Source organism: Canis lupus, chromosome 26 (assembly GCF_003254725.2).
Source record: "Canis lupus dingo isolate Sandy chromosome 26, ASM325472v2, whole genome shotgun sequence".
Taxonomy (NCBI): domain Eukaryota; kingdom Metazoa; phylum Chordata; class Mammalia; order Carnivora; family Canidae; genus Canis; species Canis lupus.
This window is the reverse complement of record NC_064268.1, coordinates 30,196,061-30,220,259: the sequence shown is the minus strand read 5'-3', so window position 1 is coordinate 30,220,259 and position 24,199 is coordinate 30,196,061. Positions and strand designations below refer to the sequence as shown.

The 24,199-nt window shown below is 53.5% G+C and overlaps 1 protein-coding gene across 4 annotated transcripts in view; it reads right to left on the bottom strand.

Annotated features, from left to right (window-relative positions):
• The window catches only part of PPIL2 (peptidylprolyl isomerase like 2), a 26,441-nt gene extending 2,242 nt beyond the window's left edge, over positions 1-24,199 (bottom strand). For 3 of the 4 annotated variants that reach the window (XM_035706286.2, XM_049101904.1, XM_025474940.3), the window contains exons 1-19: positions 24,035-24,196; positions 23,048-23,097; positions 22,179-22,224; positions 19,644-19,706; positions 18,074-18,125; positions 15,151-15,202; positions 12,124-12,215; positions 11,195-11,284; positions 10,301-10,376; positions 9,390-9,550; positions 8,202-8,277; positions 7,676-7,782; positions 7,181-7,270; positions 6,856-6,889; positions 6,199-6,316; positions 1,325-1,381; positions 663-735; positions 489-551; positions 254-396 (exon numbers count right to left, since the gene is read on the bottom strand). In XM_035706286.2, the coding sequence (XP_035562179.1) occupies positions 254-396; positions 489-551; positions 663-735; positions 1,325-1,381; positions 6,199-6,316; positions 6,856-6,889; positions 7,181-7,270; positions 7,676-7,782; positions 8,202-8,277; positions 9,390-9,550; positions 10,301-10,376; positions 11,195-11,284; positions 12,124-12,215; positions 15,151-15,202; positions 18,074-18,125; positions 19,644-19,706; positions 22,179-22,224; positions 23,048-23,097; positions 24,035-24,066 (1,475 nt within the window). In that variant the 5' untranslated portion in view covers positions 24,067-24,196. Of the gene's footprint in view, positions 1-136; positions 144-253; positions 397-488; positions 552-662; positions 736-1,324; positions 1,382-6,198; positions 6,317-6,855; positions 6,890-7,180; positions 7,271-7,675; positions 7,783-8,201; positions 8,278-9,389; positions 9,551-10,300; positions 10,377-11,194; positions 11,285-12,123; positions 12,216-15,150; positions 15,203-18,073; positions 18,126-19,643; positions 19,707-22,178; positions 22,225-23,047; positions 23,098-24,034 lie in introns of all 4 variants that reach the window. The other variant, XM_025474941.3, reaches the window with a different exon arrangement.

Genomic DNA, 24,199 nt, shown 5'->3' with positions numbered 1-24,199 from the left:
GTTCCTCGAGCTGGAGGCCCACGCCCGCCCACGCCCTCCCACGCCCTCCCACAGCACCTGCTGCATGTGACGTCACAGCCACGCAGTCCCCACCCAAGTCCTCAATCTCCAGCCTGCACGGTGGCCCCCAGGACACCTGCTCACTGCTCAGCCCCGAAGCCTGGTGCTTCCCCGCCACTGGCACATTGTGGCCTGTGGGCCTTGGGAAGCCTGGAGAGCACCATGCAAACGGCCAGCCCCGCGCTGCACTCACGTGGCTGCTGGGTTGATGTACTTGCCCACCCCCTGGCGGTACGTCTGGGGCCCCTGGCTCCCCGGCTTGGGCTGGCGGGTTTTCACTGTGCTTTCCGGGGCCGCTGCCTCCTCAAGCTGTGTCCTCTTCCGCTCCTCGGCAATCTGCGGTGGAGCAGGGCAAACAGGTGGCCCTGAGCCCGCAGGCCAGGCCAGTTCCCCGGGGCCCCGCCCCCCTTCCCCGGTGGCAGCCTCACCTGAGCGTCAGCCTCCTCATATGGGTCCACAAACACGGTGGTGGAGTCGATGCGGATCTCCTCCTAGCAGCAGACGGAGGCAGTGAGCCAGCGCCAAGAGGCAGCAGACCCTCCAAACCCATCTGCTGGTGCCAGGCCCACACGGCGGTCCCTCCATTCTCCCTTGGCACATACCTTAGGGCGGTCAGTTTTGGGGTCACTCTCCACATTCTCCATGGCTGTCAGTGTGTCAAAGCCCCCGACAACCCTGTGGCAGAGGGACGGGGGTACCTCTGAATGTGCACCAGGGCAGGGTGCCCCCAAGAGCCAAGTCCCCATGGCCTGGCAGGCAGAGGGGTAGGGATGAGGCACATGGCCTAGGGAGGAGGGGCTGGGGGGAGAAATAAGAGCAGGGCCAGCGGGCCACCCGGCTCTGTCCATAATGTTTTATCGGGACTCAGCCACACCCGCTGCTGCCACACTAGCTGCAGTGCCTTCTGACTGCCGAGTAAGGGGTGTGACCAACCACGAAGCCACAAAGCTGGAAATACCATCTGGGCCTTCACAGAACAAAAGCACAGAAAGGATGTGGCCCAGACCACAGATCTGGAACCATCTAGAGGAGGACCCGAGGGGGGTGAGTTTGGGCAGGGCCGCCGGCAGGTGCTGAGCCAAACATCCCCTTGGCCAAGAGAAATGCTCCAGGTCCCCACTTCTCCACAGCCAGAACCTCAGCAGTGACACATGTGGGCAGACGGGCACTGAGCTGGACGCAGGGGACAGGCAGTGAGCAGGTCCCCCTGGGAAGGAGCCCACCCCTGCACCAGCACCCGGGACCTCACGGCAGCTTCTCTTACCGCCCGAAGATGGTGTGCTTCTTGTCGAGGTACGCGCAGGAGCGGAAGGTGATAAAGCTGGGAGAGGAGGGGAGGGCAATCAGAAGAGCCCGCGAGCTTCCCCACCTGGCCTGCTTGGCCCCCAAGACTTCTAGGCATGCACCAGGCATCCACATCCTCCAAAAGCTGCTCTGGGGAGCCGGAGCTCACCCGTGTGAGTGGCCTCCACACCCTGCCACCCAGGGGCCCGGGACCCCAGCTCCCCGGGTGGCTCAGGGCACGGCAGCCCGGGAAAGGCCAGGGAGCCTCTGCCTCCAGCCTCAGCTGCTGCCAGCCTCCCCTCGGACAGACCCGCCAGAGCCGCAGGCAGAGGCTGCCAGGGCCGGAGAGGGAGACTGGACGCCTGAGCCAGTCCCATCACAACAGCCTCTGAAGGAACAGACACTATGAACTGGAAGAAAGACGGGCAGGAAAGGAGCAGACACCGAGGAACGTGGGTCAACATCCATAAATGCCGATCTAATCAATTTTCACACCTAACTTGGTGCAAAAACAAAGGACATTTAAATGCCCAACTCTAGTAACGTGGGCTGGGGGGTGGCACAGGCAGGGTCGGTCTGGGACGGAAGGAGGCAGACCAACTGCAGACTTGAAATAAATCTACTTAAAACCAGAAGTGACACAGAACTTCCAAATCAGGAGAAAGAAAAGGAAGAAATGAAAAATATTTTTTAAAAAGGGTACCCAGAAAATCTAAATTAGGATAATAGAACATACGGATACTGACTGGAAAGTTAAGTATGTCCCTCAGACCACCAGGCTGAGTTAAAGGAACCCCAAGTCTAGGGTGCCATTACAGGCAGGTCCTCAAACTTCAAAAATCTGGAAAGCTCCAAGTAAAAGAACAGAACATATCTAACAAGATGGAGAGAAGCATTCAGGGGGGAGTTGGGGGGGCCCAGGGCACGAAGCCACCCCCAGGAAGTGGCGTGGGCCAGGCAGCCCTCCTGGGACCTCACGCGCTGCTGCCCACATCCCCACAGCCCACGGCACGAGCAATCGGCAAGGGACAGCACTCCTTCAGAGCCCACCCGGCCTGACCAGCCACAGCCCGTGGGCGAGTCACCACAGACGTTCACACCCACAACCACACACCTGGACTCTGGCCACCATGTGGGTCTCTCTGCCGGGTGTTTCTAACACAGGTCGGGAAGCTTAAAAGGGAATGAAATAGTCCTCAAGAAAAAAGAAGGGAAGAGAAAAACAATGATAGACACGCCAGGAGTGAGCCAAGTCTACGATTAGTCCTTTGACCTCAGAGGACAGAGGAGGGGAAGCGCGAGCTGTCAGCAGGCAGAGACTCGGAGGTCTACAGCAGTGGAGGGCTGGACGGAAGCCTGAGAAGGGAGAAACACTGAAGGAAGCCAGTGAAGATGGAAACAGAGGCAAGTTACATAAAGTAAAACCAGAGAAGCCCTCCGCAAACCATGAAGGAGAGCGGGCAGGCAGGTGCAGTGAGGGACGGGAAGGGAGATGCCACGGAAACAAGTCTGGAAATCTAGAGGTGGACCAGTTATGTTCTGGCAAAAGAAAAGCTCCCCAGGTGGCCCACGAAGTGGAAGCAACTAAGGAATGAGCACGAAGGATCCGCAGAAGCTGTCCTTGGCCAGCTACCTTACCAAGCAGCCGAGCCCACTGTAAGCTAAGCCACCTCAGGCCACAAAGCGAGGAGGACAGGCTCACCATGCGGGCTGTGCGTGCTGGGCCTCAGGCCCGCCCAGCCAGATCCGGGTCCCGGGTGAGGGCAGCAGTATGTGGCGGACCTCCCAGCATGGCAAAGACTGGCCCAGTTTACTCCAGGCCAAAACTGTGACAGCAAGGCTGCTCAACCCAGAGGTAATACCCACAGATTCCAGAAGGAAAAGAAAACCATCTTGACCATAGGAACAGATGCTGAGAGAAAAGCATCTGGAAATCCCACAGCCTCTCCCAAAAAGTAGCACGATAATAAATTTGATCAGATGGTAAAACAGCACATAACGTGGAGAGCAGGATGTCCACGTCCTCTGCTTACAGGCCTGATGTGAGCTGACTGGTGTTCACACCAGAGAGAGGACCACCACCTATCTAGAAAACCTAAGACACTCTTAATAAAAACTATTTGAATTATAAGAGAATTTAATAAAGTAGTTAGATATAAAACAGACTTTCTCTATTTGAGCAACAGAATTGGAAAAGAATTCTGATCACAAAAATATCAAAGTATACAATCCTTAAAGAATAGCCTTGGGTGGAAAAACCCTCTAAAACCATACTAAAAGACCAAAAATATACCCTCAGGGAAAGTCAAACCACATCCTTAGATGGAAGATGTCCTACGTCTATCCTTTCAAAATATCAATGTCCCATCACTCCAAATTAGAATCCCCATAGACTCTGCTCTAGATAAAATGACCTCTAAGTTCAGGGCGCCTGGGTGGCTTAGCTGGTGGAGCACACACTCTTGATCTCGGGGTCATAAGTTTGAGCTCCAACCTGGGTGTAGAGATTACTTTAAAAAATAAAATCTTTTGGGACACCTGGGTGGCTCAGCAGTTAAGCGCCACCTTCAGCCCAGGGCGTGATCCTGGAGACCCTGGATCGAGTCCCACATCCGGCTCCCTGCATGGAGCCTCCTTCTCCCTCTGCCTATGTCTCTGCCTCTCTCTCTTTCTCTCTGTGTCTCTCATGAATAAATAAATACAAATCTGGGGATCCCTGGGTGGCTCAGCGGTTTGGCGCCTGCCTTTGGCCCAGGGAGCAATCCTGGAGTCCCGGGATCGAGTCCCACGTCAGGCTCCCGGCATGGAGGCTGCTTCTCCCTCCTCCTGTGTCTCTGCCCCTCTCCCTCTCTCTTTCTCTCTCTCCCTCTCTCATAAATAAATAAATATTAAAAAAAAAAAGTAAGTAAATACAAATCTTAAAAGTATATAAATTAATTTAAATCTTTAAAAAATAATAAAATAAAATCTTTAAATGGGACACCTGGGTGGCTCAGCAGTTGAGTGTCTGCCTTCAGCTCAGGATGTGATTCCAGGGTCTGGGATTGAGTCCCACATCGGACTCCCCACAGGAACCTGCTTCTCCCTCTGCCTATGTCTCTGCCTCTGTCTCTCATGAATAAATAAATAAATCTTTAAAGTAAAATAAAATATTTAAAAACAAAAATGATCTTAAAGTTCATATTAAAGAGGAAACAACTAAATCAAGGCAAAACACAATGTAGAACAGTGAGGGTGGACTCACCTACTAGAACTTCCTATAGACAGCAAGTATGATTGAGTAGGTGTGATGGTGTGGGAATAACAAACAGGCCGTGGAGCAGAAGAGAACCCGGAATGGGACCCCGATTTACACAAGAAGGTAACATGTGCCCGAGAAGAGGAGGCTAAGGAGCCAGGCCTCTCCCAGAACACCTCCAGGAGGAGCGCCTCCTCCGTAGGAAGGACTCCGTAAAGGATGTAAAGGATTTATGGAAAATCACCTGCAACGAGTCACTGAAGCTAGGGGACCATCAGGGTAACAAAGGGAGGTGTTGTACTCTGTGGGGACCCCTCTCGAGAGAGGACACCTGGGGTCCGGGCGGTCCTAGCCCCACCCTGCTCCCCTGTGCCTGTGGTATCCAGGACCGAGTAGTCACACTTGACCACCGCTCAGACAGGCAACCTCACAGCAGAGGTGAGTCAGCTGTGGGGCTGCAACCAAACCAGGAAAAGGAGGGGTTACTCTCTAGTGATACCAGCACAACTGGAGGAAAACAAAATAGTTGGCTCACATGTACAGAAACCGTGTATAAATATATAATACAAAAATTAAAACCTTCCTACCTCAAACAACTAAAGTCTTCCAAAACTTCCGGAGATCCCACAAACCAAAGAACTAAGGGTAGACTCCCTTCAGTACAACTAAAAACCATACGAGAAACATACTGGAATATATTTTAAAATATTATGTGGGATCTTTCTAAATAGAAATATCCTGAATACAGATGCCTAACTAAAAGCACTGAAGAAAAATAACAAACCTCCTCATAAAAAGTGAGCAAAAAGGAAAGAGTTGGCAAAGAGCGAGCAGAAACCAAAGATTTTTAAAAATCAAAAATAATTAAATGCAGGCAGGTGAACTCCTACAGTTTCCAGAGAAAGAAGGACACACAGGCCAAGAGAAACCCTGGCTGCCTGGGCTGCCCCATTCCACCCAGCCGGACGGTTCTGCAAGGGAATCCCATCAAACGTGCAGGAAAGCTGCCACCCCCAATGCACCATCACCGACCTCCACGCTGCACAGACCCACCTCCCCCGTCCTGCTCGGTGCACAGGTGAGGGCCCTCCGGGAAACTGTCTTGCAGCCACCCCTGCCCTGCCAGGCTGGGTCTGGCCCCTCCCCTCCCCACACTCACTCCCACTGGGCCCTCACCCACCCCCAACCCCCCGCCTTTCTGTCAGGACCCGGGCAGCCCAGGCCAGTACTCCTGGCCCTTTCTCCTCCCCGCCCCGGCTGACCAGGCCAGGTATCCCAGGCATCTGATACAGTACTTCGAGCACAATCCTCGGGCCCTCACTAAGTCTCCCCGTTTCTACAAAGGCACTGCCTGTCCGAGGCTTCCCCCCACCCCCACCCGGGCCAGCACCTGCTTCCTGCGGCCTTGGCCTCCCTGGGTGTCTGAGCAACCATTCATGTTATTCCTTCACAGACACGCACCGCAGGGCACGCACACAGGGTGGGGGGAGGGGTGGCACGTGAGTCTCTTCTAGGGTACTGCCCACCTTCTGGGCGGGGTTCAGGTTGAGCTCTTTGCCCCTTAACCACAAAGCTGAGAGAGAGGACCCCCCCACAACAGGCACCCCCTGACTCACAACTGAGACTTATTGGCGTTGGGTCCCGAGTTGGCCATGCTGAGGACGCCCCGGCCCGTGTGCGAGAGATTGGGCCGGAACTCGTCTTTGAAGGGCTTTCCCCAGTACGACTCCCCACCTGGAAGAGGAAGCAGAGTGGCTGGCAGCCAGAACGACTGGGTCCCAGCCAAGTGCAACCAGTGGGACACAGCCCAGCCCCAGAAATGTGTCCGAGTCCTGAGGGGCACTACCGAGTCCTTCAGAGGGCAGCCCTGGCCCCGAGGGACCCTCACCACCCTCTCCCCACAGGTCCCACCCAGCCCGCTGGGAGCCCCGCAGGGGAGCCGGACCCCCAGTACAAGGACTAAAGAGTGAAAGCCATGGGTCATTACCGCTCACAGCACACGGCGGGGGAGGGAACAGCCTGGGCCCAGGGAGCCAACAGGCCACCAGGGGGCTCTAGGGGCAGCAAGAGGGCATCCTGTTGCTTCTCCCCAACTGGCTAGGCCTTGCATCCATCTCAAAATGAGAAAACTGAGGGATGTGCCTGAGGTCACACAGCAGGTTGGTAGCTGGCCTATCAGATTCCACATCTGGACCTCTCGGCACGGCCCCCACCCCCACCGCGGCCTACAGAGCAGCCAAAGCTGCCAGGGAAGCCCCTGCACCAGTGCCTACCTGTCCCTGTGCCGGTGGGATCACCCCCCTGGATCTGTAAGAACAAAAAAGCCAGTCAGCAAGCTGTGCCCCCAAGGCCCCGCCTGGCCCTCAGGCCACTGCCTACCTGCCACGTGGGCTCAAGAGCAAGGACAGGGCCCTCCCAGGCCAGCTCTGCACGAGCCCAGCATGGCTGGGCTGGGGACTCTTAGGGGTCAGGCCGCAGGTTCCCCCCTCCCCCGAGGAGAAGGGGTTTGCAGCTATGACTCGCAGGACACCTGGACAGGAGTCACACAGCCCCTTTGGAGGTGCAAGGCTGTGGCCAGTGCAGACCCTTGTCACTCACCACAAAGTTCCTGATGGATCTGTGGAAGATGGTGCCATCGTAATACTGCTTCTTGCAGAGCTTGATGAAGTTCTCACAGGTCTTTGGCGTCTACAAAAGAGCCCAGATACTTCTGTGAGGTGATGAGCAGCTGACGGGCAGATTGCAACCACCACCCAGGGCCTTAATTGTGCGAGGTGCCAGTCAGCTGCCCGGGCCCAACAAGATGACACAGGACCCGTGAAGCTCAACGACCAGATGCGTGCATCTGCCGTGACCCTGTAGCGAGGGCCACAGAGACACACTCAGGCAAGTGGGGGCAGGGTGTGCACGCCCCTCCCAGAGCACGGGCCTACGATGTACAGCGAACAGCATCCCCTCCGGGGAGGAAGTATGAGCACCATGCCTTCCAGAGACCAAGTGGAACATTCTACTGCAACATGTACCAAGTGCAGCTGCATATTTAGACCCTGGCACGGAGCACGGGCTCGGGGCAGGAACGGCAGCCACACGTACCATGTCGCAGTGCAGCTCCAGGTTGAGGTCGCCCTTGTTAGTGTGAAGCCGCACGTAGCCCTTCTTCTTCACAAACTGGTAGCGCAGCACGTCCTCATCAATGGCAGCTGTAAACAGAGGCCTGAGCTCCACGCTGCCCTCCAGCTGGGGCAACACCCCTCCAACCCCACCGCCAGGCTCCGGGCCCAGGAGCCTGAGGGTCTGCCCCGCTGAGCACAGGCTCATGGGCCCTGGGCGCGGGACAGGGTAGGTTCTCGGGCAGAGGGAGAAGGAGGAGGGGCTCAGCGTTTAAGCCTGGATATGGAGGATGGTGGGTAGAAGGGGACAGGGGGCCCCCCACTGCAGCCACTGCCCGCCTAGACACAGACACTCTTTGAGAAAGGGCCCATCGCTGCCTGACCATGCCCAAGCTGCCTAAGCACCCATGGAGGCCAAGCACGGGGGAGCGACGCTCAGTGGGGCCGGCGCCCGGTGTTCAGCCACTGTCAGGCAGCACTGCTGGGGATGGAGAGGCAAAGGCAGCTACCTGCTTCATGTGTGGTCTCTGGAACCATGGCGGTGGACGTGAAGGAGGCGCTGACCTTCCCGGTGGAATAGTGTGCCTGCAGAGGGAACCAGGGGGCACGTGAGTGGCGCCCCGGGAAGCCAGAGGGCCTGGATGCTGCCACTTGGCCCCACTCAGTGCCCTTCCTCCAAAAAACTGTCCCTTGCCGCTGCCCGGAGAGCCTGGCAGGGACTTCCGGGGGGCCTGGCCTGGCCTGCATCGACTCTAAGGGCCCAGGGAACGAGGGGACCGAGCCGGGGTACCAACCACAGAGGGGCCTGCCTGCACGGGAGGCTGAGGCCCAGCTGGCCAAGGCTCTCATGTTAACAGAAACCCTGGAAATAAGTAGAAACCGGTCACCCCTGAGGTTCACAGTGTGAGGGACTAATTCCTTTTTAAAGGCTCCAGTCTTCTACAGTGAACACACTGCTTTTTTAGTCAGGGAAAAATAAGCCCCATTAGGTTGTATTTTTATCTGAGACAGTGATGGAAAAAAAGGGATTTCTTACCCTCAGTAGGAAGCACGACAAAATGCTAAGTGCTGTCGTTTTAGAGAGGTGGGATTGTGAACAAACTGTCTTTTGCAAGTTTTCCTGGGTAATTTTGAGGGCACCTCAGAGCCACCTCTATCCCCCATCCCCCCACAGCCCTGCCTGAAGAGGGGAAGGGGCAGGCAGCTCTGGGGCCTGATGGGTTGGGGCACAACTCCAAACACCCTCACTGCACACGGGGGCCTCAGGGCTGGCTGGTGAGTGTTGCGAGAAGCAAACGTGTCACTCAGGAGGAGGCCCAGGCAGGGGGCACCCGCTGTCCTCTCCTCTCAGCACCATGGCATCCTCAAACACCCCTGCAGTCTCTCCCAGAGGTTCCTCTAGGCAGGAGCTGCACCCACGGGCTGCCCTCTCTGCTGTCCCCAGACACACAGACCTGAGGCTGCAGCGGCACATGGTAACCAGGCAGCAGTCCACTCAACATGTCAAGTCCAGACTACGGAGCTTGGGCTAGGGTGAGATACGGACCGTGCATGGCCCCCAGCACGCCCATCTGCCACCCCTGGCCTCCTGAGGCCCGGCCTCAGTGCAGCCCTCCACATGTACCCCAGTACCCTCTGAGGGGCTGAGATGGGCAGGCTGGCTGTGCTGGCAGCCGTGTAGCCCTCTGCCCACTCACAGCGTTCAGCTTGTCTACTTTCTTCTTCTCCGGGACTCTCATGGTGGCCGCCAGGACCTCGTCTCCTTTGAACTCCTTGTAGAGCTCCTGCAGTGTCTCTCGGGTCTCGGCATTTGTATTTTTCAAATAATAAGACGGGTCCTGTTTTGCCTTCTCTTCATCTACAAAACAGCACAGGGGCCCTGATCAACCATGGCCCCAGCAATGTCTGCAGACAGGCACGACAGGGACAGGGGGCCACAGCCAGCTCCAACACCGGAAGCCCAGAACAGGACAGAGGCCGACTACCCAAGCCTCCACACGGTAACACTCTCCTGGTGGCCACGAGGCAGGGAAGGGGGGTGCGGAGGAAGAAAGCAAGGCAAGAGCCCACAAGGGTGGCAAGTCAGCCCGCCCGCAGTTTCCACTGTGGTCGGCTCCGGGCTCTGGCCCCAGCTGTGCTCTGGCCCCAGAGGCTGAGACACAGCCCGGAACCACTCGATGCTGGGGGCGGCAGCCACCTAGCTGAGCAGGGGCCACAGTCACCTCCCCTCCTGGGACCTGCTTCCATGCCAGAGGGACCCAGCAGCCTGCATGAACCACTTGTCCCCACAATGGGAACAGAGAATCTCTAAGGAGCAAGGGGGGTCCTTGGGCTGAGTCTTGAGTGGGGAGGAGGCAGCAGCAAGGCCACCAGCGCATGAGGCTGTAGGCATCAAGCATGTGGGCCCCAGCTGGGACTCCACACATCGGGCTCCCTGTGGGCGGGTGCGGTGCTGCCAACCTCAGCACAGAAGCTAAGCATCGGCCAGTCTGGGCTTGAGCTAGACTCCTGGTGCTCCGGTCCCCAGCAAGGTGAGGGTTTCACCCAGAAAGCACTGACCTATTTCACCCAAACCCCTGGCACGCAGAGCAGCCGTGGCTGTACCTACCTGGATCTGTTATTTTTATGTTATTCTTAACATGAAAGAAGTTGGAGACATTGAATTTGTCCAAATTGGTGGGGTCCTGCAGCAAAGAGAACACGTGCAGCACAGTGAGCCGGCAGCAGAGAATGGGGTGTCGAGCTGGGAATGGAGGGCAGCAGGGGCCAGGAGAGGGCTCCGCCTAGGCAAGGGCACGAGCAGGGGCAGGGTGGGGACAGTGGCACAAATGGCTGGTCTGCACGCCAAACTCTGTCCCCTGCCCCTCAGCACATGGCTGACGAGCATCCTTTGCTGCTAGGCAGCCACAGGATGGACAGACCTCATCATGGGGATGTAGGGAGACACAGGGCATCCACCTTAGGCCTCCGACACACCCTCCCAAGCTCCCTCCAGCCCAGCTGCCAGACACAGAGCCTGCAGTCCTCAGGCTCTGGTGACTGCAAGCAACCCCATGGGAGTGAGTGTGCATGGACCTCTGACGAGGAGGGGACAAGCCATGGACAGGAATGGCCCACGAAGGCCACCCCTAGAGTTTCTAAGTCCAGGCCTTTCAGGAACCCACTCAGGTCTGGCACCTCAAGGCACGTCCTATGCTCAACCCTGGGGTAGAGCACACACCAGCCCATCCTCTCCCACTTGGATTCGGAGATGGCTTTCATGGAAGACATGAGTGGCCGTGACAGAGCAAGGACAGGCATTAGGAGAGGTGTGAGAACCAGAGAAGAGCAGCCGTGTGAAGACCTAGACTGATAGCAGGGGCACTGGAGCTGGGGGTGCTCCCAGGAGCTGGGAGAGCTGGGAAACCAAAACTAGGCAGGCCCCAGAGCCTGGGCGAGAAGGAGGGGTTGGCAGGGGGCACCCAGTCCTCCCTGGGAACAGCAGTGGCAAGGGGACGCCCACCTGGAGGGTGATGATATCCTGCCGAGAGAAGGGCTCGTCTGTCAGCAGGTCTCGGAAGTTCTTGGCCTTGATATTTAGCTGCTCCACTGCCTGCAGCCAGGAGGGAGCACGCTGTTATGGTGCCTGCCCCACCCTGGCACCAGCAGCCTGGAGCTCACCCAGGGGCTGGCGCCATTCCAGGGGTGCAGAAAAGGATGGCACGACCACGTACTCTTTGGGGGCTCACAGCAGTGGCCCCACCATGGAGGACGGAGCTTGCCGAGCCCCAGACACTCGAATCAGCCATCTCAGCAAATGCTCACTGAAGGACACTCCAATGATACACATCTGACATCAGCAAACAGGCTCAACAACGCTGGCCGTGCATCTCTACCAAGTCCCTCCAACCAAATCTGTGCACACTTTGGGCAAAAGTGACCCCCAGGCCCCACAGGGCAGCGTTGGAGATCCAGACCCTGCCAACAGCCAGGGACAGGTGGGAAAACAGCTCAGAGAGGGCTTCCCTGCAACACAGCACCCACGCGACTGCTGCTGTACTCTCTGCTGGCCCAGAGCAGCAGGATGCGGGTGGAAATCGGGGCCGCCCACCGCCAGGCGTGCCCACCAGCCTGCATCTGCTCCTCCTGGGGACTCCAGCAGGAGGCGGCAGAGGGGGGGCTCAGGGCTCTCCTGGACCTGCCATCAGAGCACAGGTTCCCTCCCAGGGCCTGGTCAGCGAAGATGAAGACTGCAGGGCCAACCCCCCCGAGTATAAAACAACCTCCCAGGTTTCAGGTCAGGAGGCCACAGGAAGGGCTCTAGCACGTAAGCTCCACGGGGACAGGCTGTGCCCACGGCGCCCGGTGCACCCTCAGCACCTGGGTGCTGAGGCATATACCTGGGGCATATACCTGAAGAACCTATATGTGCCGCAGCTCCTGAGAACCCACCTCATAGGTGTACACGTTGCCGGTGGTCCTGATGGCTACGATGTGGGTGTTGTTGGTGAATACGGTGAACAGCACTGGGCAGTGGTACTTTCCTAGAAAGAAGACACACGCCAAGAGACCAGAGAAAGGAGACATTGTGTCAGCATGCCCTGAACCTCCGAAGACCCAGAGGGACAGCCAGCTGCTCAAGCCTCCTGTTCCAATCCCACTGAGAAACTCCTACTTGTCCCGCAAAACCCAAACCCTACGTGGTCTTCCTTGGAGTCGTCTGCTCCATCAGCCCCCAACACGCTGCTAGCAACCACCACCCCTCCTCCATCTCAGATCTTGCCACATTCCCCAACCTCCTATACGCCCCCCCATTCCCTCGCTGTGTCATTGCAACAAACTCCCACTGCCCTCCCTGCCCGTGCCCGCCGACTCCACACCAGGCAGCCAGAAAGCCCATTCAAGTAAGTCTTAACAAACTATGAAAAAAGAGCAGCAGAGTATCTACAGATTAAGAGACTTAGGCGATACCAACCACACAAAACTGTGTGGATTTTTTAAAAATCTTGATTTGAAAACTATAAAAAAAAAGATCATGAAAGTATTCCAGATTCTGACCACTGGCTGGGTTACTTGATGACACTAAGGAATTCCTGTTAACTTTTTAGATGGAACGGCGGTACTATATTTAAAAAAGTATTTTAAATCCTTATCTGTTAGAGATATACACTGAAGTACTTAAGCATGAAACGACACGTTTCTGATCATCTGCTTCAAAATTACCTAAGCAGGTGCCACAGGGGAGCACAGGTAAAATCACACAGTCCTAAGTGGATGGGAACTGAAGCTGGGTGATGGCTACAGGGCAGGGGATCACCGTACTAAGTCTCTCTACTTTCATGCATCTGAAGTTTTCAATTAAAAACAAAAAAAGGGAGTTGCCTGGGTGGCTCAGTCAGTTAAGCGCTTGACTCTCGATTTCGGCTCAGGTCATGATCTCAGGGTCCTGGAATGGAGCCCCTCATCGGGCTCCATGCTCCGCGTGGAGTATACTTGGGGATTCTCTCTCCTATCCCTCTGCCCCTTCTCCTCCTCACAAGCAAGCACACACCCATGCTCTCGCTCTCTAATAAATAAGTACATCTTCTAATTTTTTTTTTTTTTATGATAGTCAGAGAGAGAGAGAGAGAGAGAAAGGCAAAGACACAGGCAGAGGGAGAAGCAGGCTCCATGCACCAGGAGCCCGACGTGGGATTCGATCCCGGGTCTCCAGGATCACACCCCGGGCCAAAGGCAGGCGCCAAACCACTGCGCCACCCAGGGATCCCACATCTTCTAAAATAACAATAAGGCAAAAGGGGCTCCTGGGTGACTCAGTCAGTTAAGCGTCCAACTCTTGATCTCAACTCAGGTCTTAATCATAGGGTTAGGAATGTGAGCCCTGCAGGGGGCCCCACGCTGGGTGTGGAGCCTACTTAAAACAAAACAAAAAAGGTAAAAAAGGTGCTTGCTGGTCAAAATTATTACTACTTTTTTTGGTCAAAATTATTTAAAAAAAGAAAATAACACAGGTGAATAGTCAGATCTCATGTCTCCTCTCTGGCCAGCATCTGAGAGACCCGTAGTTGCCTGGCCCCTGCACAACTAACTGCTCTGCACCGTCCCCAACTCAGACTCCTCCAACCACAACCCCTTGCTTCCACTCTCACACTGTTTCAGCAACACAGGCCTCCTTAGGACCTTTGCAGTGGGATGCTTTCCCCCCACATCTCACGCCTCCTCCCTCATCGGATTCCCACTCAAACCCTGTCAGCGTGTCTTGCTAGGACTCTCTCCTCCCCTGCTCCTGAAATCCAGTTGCTGGCAGAGGCAGCATCTGACACACTATGGTCAACTGTTTTCCAGTTTCCTCCCTCACCATAATGCAAGCTTCCTTTCACTCCAGGAAATGACCTGTTTTGCTCTCTGCACATGAGAAACAGTAAGTATGTGCTGAATGAGAGACACACTGTGGGCCTGAGTTGACTGATCTCAGAGAAGGTCCATGGGGCTTGGCTACCTACGTGGAGCTCCTCAACCTCCAGGGACTGTCCACAAAGCACTGTGCTTCTGGTCTGTCAAGGCCATTCTCTCATTTACAGTGAGCTGGCACCCACTGTGGGCCAGGCTCTGGGGTGACACAGGAGTGTCAGGCCCCAGCTTCAGGTGCCTCAGCACCTTCCCGGAATGCACACACAAGCAAGTGCAGACAGCCTCAACCTGGCATCTGCACAGGCTGAGGGAACTGTGCCAGGCCTCCAAAGAGCCAAGAGCAAGGTCGGTGCCCGTGGGGGTCATCTCAGCTCTGGCATCTGACAAATAAAAAGGCCAGAGGGTGCCAGGGGCTAGAAAGCAGGACCCCTGGGTGAAGGTGGGGCTTCACAACCAGAGGTGAGTGAGGAGAAGCCCACCCAGAGAACTGTTCAGCAAATCCATCACACCACCGCACCCACCTGCCCTGGGCCTCAGCCTGAGCAGCTCCTGCCCTTGGCAATGAGAGGACCAGGACTTCAGCCAGAGTCCATGCCCACAGGGCTCAGCTGTATGCAGCTGTGAGCAGCCCTCATGGCCCCACTGCCCTTCTGGGACCAAAACTCAACACTTCATCCTCCACCCTACTCCCAGCTTTAAACTACCTGGACCTTTAAGGAAAAATTATGTTAACTATATATATATTTTTTTTTTAATCGCGGTAAAGTACACACAACGTTTGCCACTTTAACCATTTTTATTAATTTAAGTAATCTTTACTGCCAATGTGGGGCTTGAACTCACAACCCTGAGATCAAGAGTTGTGTGCTCCACTGACGGAGCCAGCCAAGGCACCCCTACATCTTTGAAAAATTAAAGTGTCTGTCTTAATCAGAAAGGAATGACGGATTCTGCAGAGAACTCAGTGAAAGGCAGGGTCATTGGAGTCTGTGGCACTGTCTCCGATTGATTGTAAAAGGGATCACTCAAAAAACAAACAAACAAAAAAAAAAGGGGGGGATCACTCACCTTCCTTGTTCTTTGCAAAGTTCAGCTTGATCAGGGACCTCCCATCCAGTTTCTGGAAAAAGAATAATTATTAATAACAAATAAGTGACTGATGTGAAGAAATGCAGAGCCTATGAGGCTAGGTGAAGCAGAGAGATGGGAAAAGTCTCCGACCCTGCAAGTCTTCATAGCTACAGGCAAGAGGTGCTGCCCCTAGCCAAACTGTGGAAGGAGCCTCGGTGTCCATCGAAAGATGAATGGATAAAGAAGATGTGGTCTATGTATACAATGGAATATTCCTCAGCCATTAGAAACGACAAATACCCACCATTTGCTTCAACGTGGATGGACCTGGAGGGTATTATGCTGAGTGAAGTAAGTCAATCGGAGAAGGACAAACATTGTATGTTCTCATTCATTTGGGGAATATAAATAATAGTGAAAGGGAATATAAGGGAAGGGAGAAGAAATGTGTGGGAAATATCAGACAGGGAAACAGAACATAAAGACTCCTAACTCTGGGAAACGAACTAGGGGTGATGGAAGGGGAGGAGGGCGGGGGGTGGGGGTGAATGGGTGACAGGCACTGAGGGGGGCACTTGATGGGATGAGCACTGGGTGTTATTCTGTATGTTGGCAAATTGAACACCAATAAAAAATAAATTTATTATTAAAAAAAAAGAGGTGCTGCCCCGAGGGCCCCCAGGGACCCAGCAGCAATGTGGAGGAGAGGGGCTGCACAGTGGAACCCCCATCCTCAGAGTGGCACATCGACTCGCTCACAGGGGCGACCCCACAGCTAGAGGCCAAGGATGGAGGTCTGTTTTATACTTCTCCAGTGTTCACACATTTTTAATGGGAGCCCTGATCCACCAATTACATCTGAAGTTAAAAATGAATATTATTTTTTCATCTGGGTGGTGAGTACACAGCTGTGCCCCTAGTGTTCTGCTGAAGGACTATTTAAGAAAAACAAAACATTAAAAAGTGGGGCATGGGGGGAATCGAGCCCGTGCTGGCCCTCCTCATCCCACCTCCGCCCCAACTGCCTGATCTGACTCCATGCACGTAAGTCCCTCCCGCTTGGGGCTCTGATTCTGAGGGATCTGCTTTCCCACTGAAGCCCTGCTGGCCTGGAATGCCAAACACAGGCCAGATCACCTGGTTCCACCTGTCTCCCTGGAACCTCTGGCACAGGCCATGCTAACTGATCCAGTCCTCACAAGATGGGACTCCACTGAGCTCCTACTGAGCTCTTCCCTGCCCTGCGGAAACACAGAGCCTGATGTGATGGCCCAGCAAGGCCCACAGGACCACAGGTAACAGCAATCTGGGGTCAGCCTCTCTGTGCCACCCCGTCTGCCTCCATCCTGATCCAAGTTTGCACAGCACCTCTCATGCAGACAAGGGCATAGCCCCTGGCTGCTTTCCCCCTCCACCCTGGCATCCCTGTAGTCCCGTTTCCCACATTGCAGCCAAAATGAGCCTTTAAAACACAGGCCAAGGGCACCTGGGTGGCTCAGTCAGCTCAGTCTATCTTCAGCTCGGGTCTTGATCCCAGGGTCCTGGGATCGAGCCCCGAATCGGGCTCCCTGCTCCGCATGGAGTCTGCTTCTCCCTCTCCCCCTGCTGCCACTCTGCCTGCTTGTGCTCTGTCAAATAAATGAATAAAATCATAAGTAAATAAATATACAGGCCAGATCACAAGATGCTTCTGCCTAAAACCCTGCCTGGCTTCCAGCACCGTCAGAACAAACCTGAGCTCCCCCCAGGGCCTTCGAGGACCTCCTGACATAGCCTTGGACTATCTGCTACCATCTCCCCCCATCTCCAGTCTCAGCTTCAGTGGCGCTGCTCCACAGATGTGCCCAAAGGCCTCCACCCCAGGTTCCCTGTTGGTGAGCCTCTTACCCAGAGCTGACCGCCCGCAGGCCCTGCATGCAGGGCAGGCTAACACCTCGCTGAGTAAGTAGATGCAATTGAATAACTGAAGACGTGGGCCTGTGCAAGAGAACAAGAGGGCTCCGAGAAATAAAGGGACCACCAGAATGTGGAAAATGTAGCAGCACCACGGGTTTATGATGGAGCACACAGTGTGGGGACAGAAAAAGTGAATTAGCTGGAACTTGGCTCTGGGGCCCTCTTCCCAAGCGGTACAAAATTCCTGACACTGGTGTATGAGTGACACATAAGAAGCTGCTTAACCTCACTCACGATAATACAAATTAAGAGGCGCTTGGCTGGCTCATAGTTAGTGGAACATTCAACTTTGATCTCAGGGTTGTGGGTTCGAGGCCTACACCCTGTGGGTATAAAGATTAAAAATAAAATCTTAAAAAAAAGATTAAAAAACACTTTCAAAAAAAAAAAAAAAACACTTTCATCTCGAAGAATAAAAATTTCAAAAAAATTGGTACTCAGGGTTGTTGAAGGTAGGGGGAAACAGGAAACTTCTCCGGAGGACAATTTGCTAGTAGCTACCAAAACTGAAAACGCACCCACCCCGTGACCCAGCAGTCCTAGGAGGACACTCATACATGTGTCCAAAGAAACGTGCACGAGGGTGCTCCCTGTCCACTGTCAGGAACAGCAGGTAACTTCAAATAAACTGCAGCAGCCACCACAGAATGCTGCAGGGCCCTATGCACTGACATTCAGATCTCCAACATGCTGTGGGGCACGAAAGCAAGGTACACAGGGGTTCATGCGTGTGACTGCATCCATGGCCCAAGGGAAGCAGAGGGACATCTGCCCATATGCATGTACGTGTAGGGAACATTTCCAGAAAGGAACCGTGTGGGTAAGTGGGGAGGACAGTCCCGCTCATGAGGCCCTATGAACAGCCCTCTACCACACTCGTGCATACTAGAAAACCACAGAACAAAAGGACAGATGAGAAGATAGCATTCACCGGCATCCCTCAAACTCCCGCCCAGCTACCTACCTCTCCGTTGCTGGGGTTGGTCCCATACTTCTTAAGCCAAGGGACGATGTTACTAAAGGGAAGAGAAGACAGGAGGGGAGTTAGGTGCAGCCTGGGGATGAGGCAACAGTCCAGGAGGACTGCGTCCAGGCGAGAGCTGCAAATGGGCTTCGCTCCACTTCACTTCTGTTAGCACCTTATCTTGACCAAAGAAGTCAGGGAGTGTTTCTGGATACATGGGTTTCCACATATCCAGATACATGAAAATGCTGATAGGGTCATACAATGAGATACTGAACCAGCATTGAAAATTAGGCTTCGGGCAGCCCGGGTGGCTCAGCGGTTTAGCGCCGCCTTCAGTCCAGGGCATGAGCCTGGAGACCCAGGATCGAGTCCCGCGTTGGGCTCCCTGCATGGAGCCTGCTTCTCCTTCTCCCTCTCCCTCTCTCTCTCTCTCTCTCTCTCCCTCCTCTCTGTGTATTATCATGAAGAAATAAATAAAATCTTAAAAAAAAAAAAAAAAAGAAAGAAAGAAAATTAGGCTTCCAGGGGTACCTGGGTAGCTCAGTGGTTGAACATCTGCCTTTGGCTCAGGTGGTTATACTGGATCCTGGGATTGAGTCCCACACTGGGTTCCCCGAGGGGAGCCTGTTTCTCCCCCTGCCTATGTCTCTGCTCCTTTCTCTGTGTGTCTCATGAATAAATAAAATCTTTTTTAAAAAATTAGGCTTCCAGAAAATTCTGAATGACACAACTAAGTGAAAAATGGAGAACTATCTTTGCAATATTACCTTAACCATGTTAAGGTAAACTAAACTCAGAAAAAGAGAAGCATAAATATTGGCAATAGGGGCATCCCTGGGTGGCTCAGAAGTTTAGCGCCTGCCTTCGGCCCAGGGCGTGATCCTGGAGTCCCGGGATCGAGTCCTATGTCGGGATCCCTGCATGGAGCCTGCTCCTCCCTCTGCCTGTGTCTCTGCCCCTCTCCCTCTCTGTGTCTCTCATGAATAAATAAATAAATCTTAAAAAATATATATTGACAATAGCTATACTGGATAGTGTGATTACAGTAAATTTTTCTTTTTACTTTGAAGTACTTTCCACATTTTCTAAAAAAAGACTGAAACATAAAAACTTACAGAAGTTTGTTTAAATTGGAACATAAAACTGAGCATCAGGCTTTCAAAACAAAGCCTGGGAAAATATGTACCTAAATTACGGCTCTGCTTTCATAAAGTAAAAAGTACTCAGTTAACATTCTGAAAAGGTATAGATAGGCCGATGAGAACAGCAGGGCCCCCAGGTGTAGGGAGAGATCTACGCACCCCAGGCAGGGACGGCAGCACCTGCCACCAAGGCCGCCTGCCCAGGGGACACAGCAACACTGTGGCCTCATCCTTAAGGCTCTGCAAGTCCCTCCTGGGTCCCCAAGAGGCCACCCGGGGCTACCCAGGCTGCTAAGACCGCAGCATGGCTGGCTTAGCACAGCCTGAAGCCACAAACCCTCCAGCTGGTCCCATATTCCCATTTCCCCTGTGGGTGTCAACAGTCTCACCCCTTTTGTTAGCTCAAAAGTCGAGGGAAAACTCACAGCAAGTCAAAGACGATGCCTTCAGGGGTGCAGACCGGGTAGGCAAAGGGCTGCAGAGAGAGACTGAGAAAGGACAGAGTCACTTGAGGTCATGCAGCAGCTCCCATGACATCTTGCTTTGCTCCTCCCTTCTTCCCTCCAATTATGGGACTCCTCGGGGTGCCAGTACAGAGGTGACCCCCACACCCCCACCCCTCAGAAGCTCCCTGCACAAAGCAATAAATACAAGGCAAGGGTCCAGGAGGTGCCGAAGGGGCCTTGGGACGACAGCAGCCTGGTTGTCCCCATGCTCTCTGCTGTGTCATATAACACACGTATCTTCACGTTTGAGCCCAAAAGAGGTTCCTGGAGGTAGCCTTGGGGTGGCAGGACTGGATTTCACTCCCTAAAACTGCACACAGCAGGCAGGCCACACTCTTCTACTGAGAACTGCCCTCTCAACCCAAGAGACTCTAGTGGAGCTATTGTGGTCTGGTGGTGCCCTGTTTGCTCCTGACTTAAGAGTGTGCACACAGTTCCCCCCACATTTCCAGGGCGTAGGCACATGACTCAGGCATGTGTCCTAGGAGCCCTGGATAAGTCCTAATACACAGACATGGGAGTAGAGGAGTCTGTAGAGATCCGGGCTGCCACAAGCCATTTGCTACCTTGTGGAGGGTCGGCTTAGGAAAAGCAGAACCTCCAGGTGAAGGGAAACTGTACCCGGTGAACTTCCTTGAGCTAACACCCTTTTTTCTCACATGAGGTTTTTAGAGCTAGCCATCAAGAGCCCTGGCTGACCTGGCTTGTCTGTATAGCAGTTATCTCTAACTTCGGTCTGGACAGGCCAGCCCCCTGGACCTGGACAGCCAGGCAGCTCTAGGGTCGCCTCCCCAGATGCTGCTGCAGTAAGTCCTCAAGGGGCCACCTGCCACCTCCCTCTCTGACCCAACCTATTGCTTTAACCCAGGGGTGATCCTGCTGCGGGGGACTGATGAAACAGGACCCAACGCCAAAGTAAGCTCCAAACAACAAGACACTGTACATGCATCTTCTCCCTAACGGGCCCTGAAGGGCATATCCTCAAAGCACATTTTTACCCAGAACTCCAGCTAGTTATAAAGTGGCTGAAACCCAGTTTAGAGACCTCTTGGAGGAACTGGGAGCCAAGGATGAAAGTACTTCCATAAAATCCATTCATTTGGGCAGCCCGGGTGGCTCAACGGTTTAGCACCGCCTTCAGTCCAGGGTGTGATCCTGGAGACCCGGGATCGAGTCCCATGTCGGGCTCCCTGCGTGGAGCCTGCTTCTCCCTCTGCCTGTGTCTCTGCCTCTCCCTCTCTCTGTCTCTATGAATAAATAAATCTTAAAAAAATAAAATTCCATTCATCCCCACTCTGAATGAGATCACATTCCCATGAGGCTGATGACAAAACTTGGTGGGGAGAAATCTAGCCAATGATGCCTGGGTCTCACCTGCTGACCCTCCCTGAGCAAGTGCCATGAATAGGGAAAAGCCCTGATTCAGGGCTACATGGGAGTCTCCTGGGGCAAATCGAGTAGCTGCTACCCTGGCCCTTCCTATACCCTTACCGCCCTGTGGGGTCTGGCTGAGATCACTAGGAGAGCTCTATCAGGTCTCAAGGCTCATCGTCATCTATGGAATCAGAACCCAATGGGACACACACACATGGTGTAGGTGTCCAACAGGGATGATCAAGCTTGAGTTTGGGGAAACTCAGGCCCAAACGGACCATCCCCAAACCTCCAATGTCTTGAGGTTCATTAATCCTAGCCCCACTTCTCCAGCAGACCCATTCTGTTCATACACATACCAGCCACGGCGGGAGGAAGCATCTCAGTGGCTCTGCAGCTGGGTCTCTCCCCATCCCCACCAGTAACCTGTGTTCCCAGGGAAGGGGGGAGGGGCTCACAGTATCATGACTGATTATCAATGCTATTACTTAGACTCTGTATTAAAAGTAAAGCATGAAAGACATGGGCCTGGAGTCCAACCTCAATGGCATCACTTCCTGGATGTGACACCTGGGTGAAGGACTTCCCACTTCTAAACACTGATCCTCTCAAGTTAAAATAGGCTTAACAGCAGAGTCTACTGACCTTGGAAGGTAAGAAAGAGGAGAAAATAAACAATGCATAAATATACAAAGAATGAGCACACTAAGTATTAGTTCTTATCATTGTGAGGTCACTTTCTCTCAGTTTAAGGAAGATCTAGGTGGGGGAACACAGGTAGAAACCACATCTGGGGACCCCTGGATGGCTCAGGTTGGGCACATCCCTTCAGCCTGGGGCATGATCCTGGGGTTCCAGGATCAAGTCTCGCATTGGGCTCCCTGCATGGAACCTGCTTCTCTCTCTGCCTGTGTCTCTGCCTCTCTCTCTGTGTGTCTCTCATGAATGAATAAATAAAATCTTTTTTTAAAAATTTAAAAAAAGAAACCACATCTGCATCCCCCAAGGATCAGATTCACTGTCAAATCATGAGTATCAGAGAACAGCTCAGAGGAACAGATGAACACTAACAACTCTTACCTGCAGTGATCAAAAGGTAAACGACGAAAATTTGCTTGTGGGATATCTGTTTAAGATGAAAATAAAACAAAGTTTATTCTATAAATAACTTTATGTAGGTGTTCCTACCAACAATTCAATACCATGTTAAGAAAAACTTCGTGTAAATTACCTAGTGCAAAAACTGCTGTGGCTTAAAAACCTTTTAATAGGTAGAACACGTGGAGGACATCAAGAAAGAACTTAGAGGCCAAAGTACATACTTGCTTAAGCCACTGCGGCTGGGTTTCTCCCACAACCCTCACACCCCTGCTTAGGGCCTTGCTTGGCTTTCAAAGACAACTATGTTGGTTTTACCTCCATCAGCAATTATTGAGTGTATAATAATTTTTACTCTTTTTACTGGAGCCTTGACAGCTTTGGGTATTATCATTCTTTTTATTTTTTATTAACTTGACAGAAGAAAGAAGGTTATTTTAATCTACGTCCAAAAATATCATCACTGGGGTGCCTAGGTGGCTCAGTTGGTTAAGCTGACTCTTAATTTCAGCTGAGGTCATGGTCTCAGGGTCATGAGATTGAGCTCCACATCAGCATGGAGTCAGCTTGAGATTCTCCCTCCCTCTGCCCTCGCTCGATCTCGCGTGCTCTGTTAAAAAAAAAAAAAAATCGCCACCAAGAGGATTAAGCATTTTTCTTGGATATGTTTAGTGAATTTCTCCTTTGCAAATTATCTGCGTTCTAAACGCATCCATCTGCTACACTTTCTGTGTTCTTGCTCATTGTTAATTTTTACAGTCTCATTGTCTAGTGAAGATAGCGCCCTTAATTACAACCTCCCCCATGACACACATCCACACCAAGGAAAACAGAAGGATTGCATGCCTTACCTGGTTTCTTGCCACCATAGAAGTGAGTGTATTCAGCACAGGTAATATACCTGAAGAAGAGAGAGAGAGAATCTTACTACCATCTCCCTTTATAAAGAGAACAGAGTCTCTGGAAGTAACTGATGACTCAATCATTTCACTCATTCAGCAAATGCTTATTAAACACCTACTATGGGGCAGCCCAGGTGGCTCAGCGGTTTAGCGCCACCTCCGCCCGGGGTGTGATCCTGGAGACCCGGGGTCGGTTCCCGCATCGGGCTCTCTGCATGGAGTCCGCTTCTCCCTCTGCCTGTGTCTCTGCCTCTGTGTGTGTGTGTCTCATGAATAAATAAATAAAATCTTCATAAAAAATAAATTTGAGATATCAGACCTCCAACTGGAGATGCCGAGTAAGCAGCTGACTACTCCAAGAGGGGATACCACAAGGGAGAATGTAAAGGAGAAAAAAACGTGGAGGACATGGATGTACCAAGTCTGTGGGAGAGGGAGAAGGATCCAGCGAAGGGGCCTGAGAAGACAGTGGCCGCTGAGGCAGAAGGAAAATCAAGAGCATAAGGTGTCCCACATGCCGAAGAAGGGCTTCAGGAGGATCGAGGTGGTCACTGTGTCACATGCTGTTGAGAAGCCCAACAAAATGAGAATTGAGAGCTGACCACTAGACTTAGCAACAGGTAAGTTACTGGGATTCTGACAAGAGTTGGCCTTGGGAGAAAAGCCTGCCTGGAGTGATTTCAAGAGACACAAGAAGGCAAAGGGCTGACTGAGGAGCCGCGCTCGCGAGTGCAGACCGGGCGGGAAGGCCGCGCTCGGAGGAGGGCACCTACGACGGGTTAGAACCGGCAGCCGGAGACCTCGGCGCCCGGGGGGGGTCACTGCCCACCGGGGAGGGGGCGGAGGCTTTGCGGACCCAGCGGCATCGGAGCGTGGCTCTGGGAACCAGCTGGGGGGCGGGCCGGGCGGGCACGGAGGCCCAGCGGCTCAACTCACATCTTGTCCTTCTGATGCTGTCGCTTCCCCATGACGGCGGCGGCGGCGGCGGCGCTGGCAGCGCCAGGACCAGCGAGGGCAGAGAAACGGCTGTCAACAACTCAGACTCCGACTTGTCCGCCGAGCTCCCTAATTACTTCCGGGTCCCGCGGCCCCGCCCCGGAA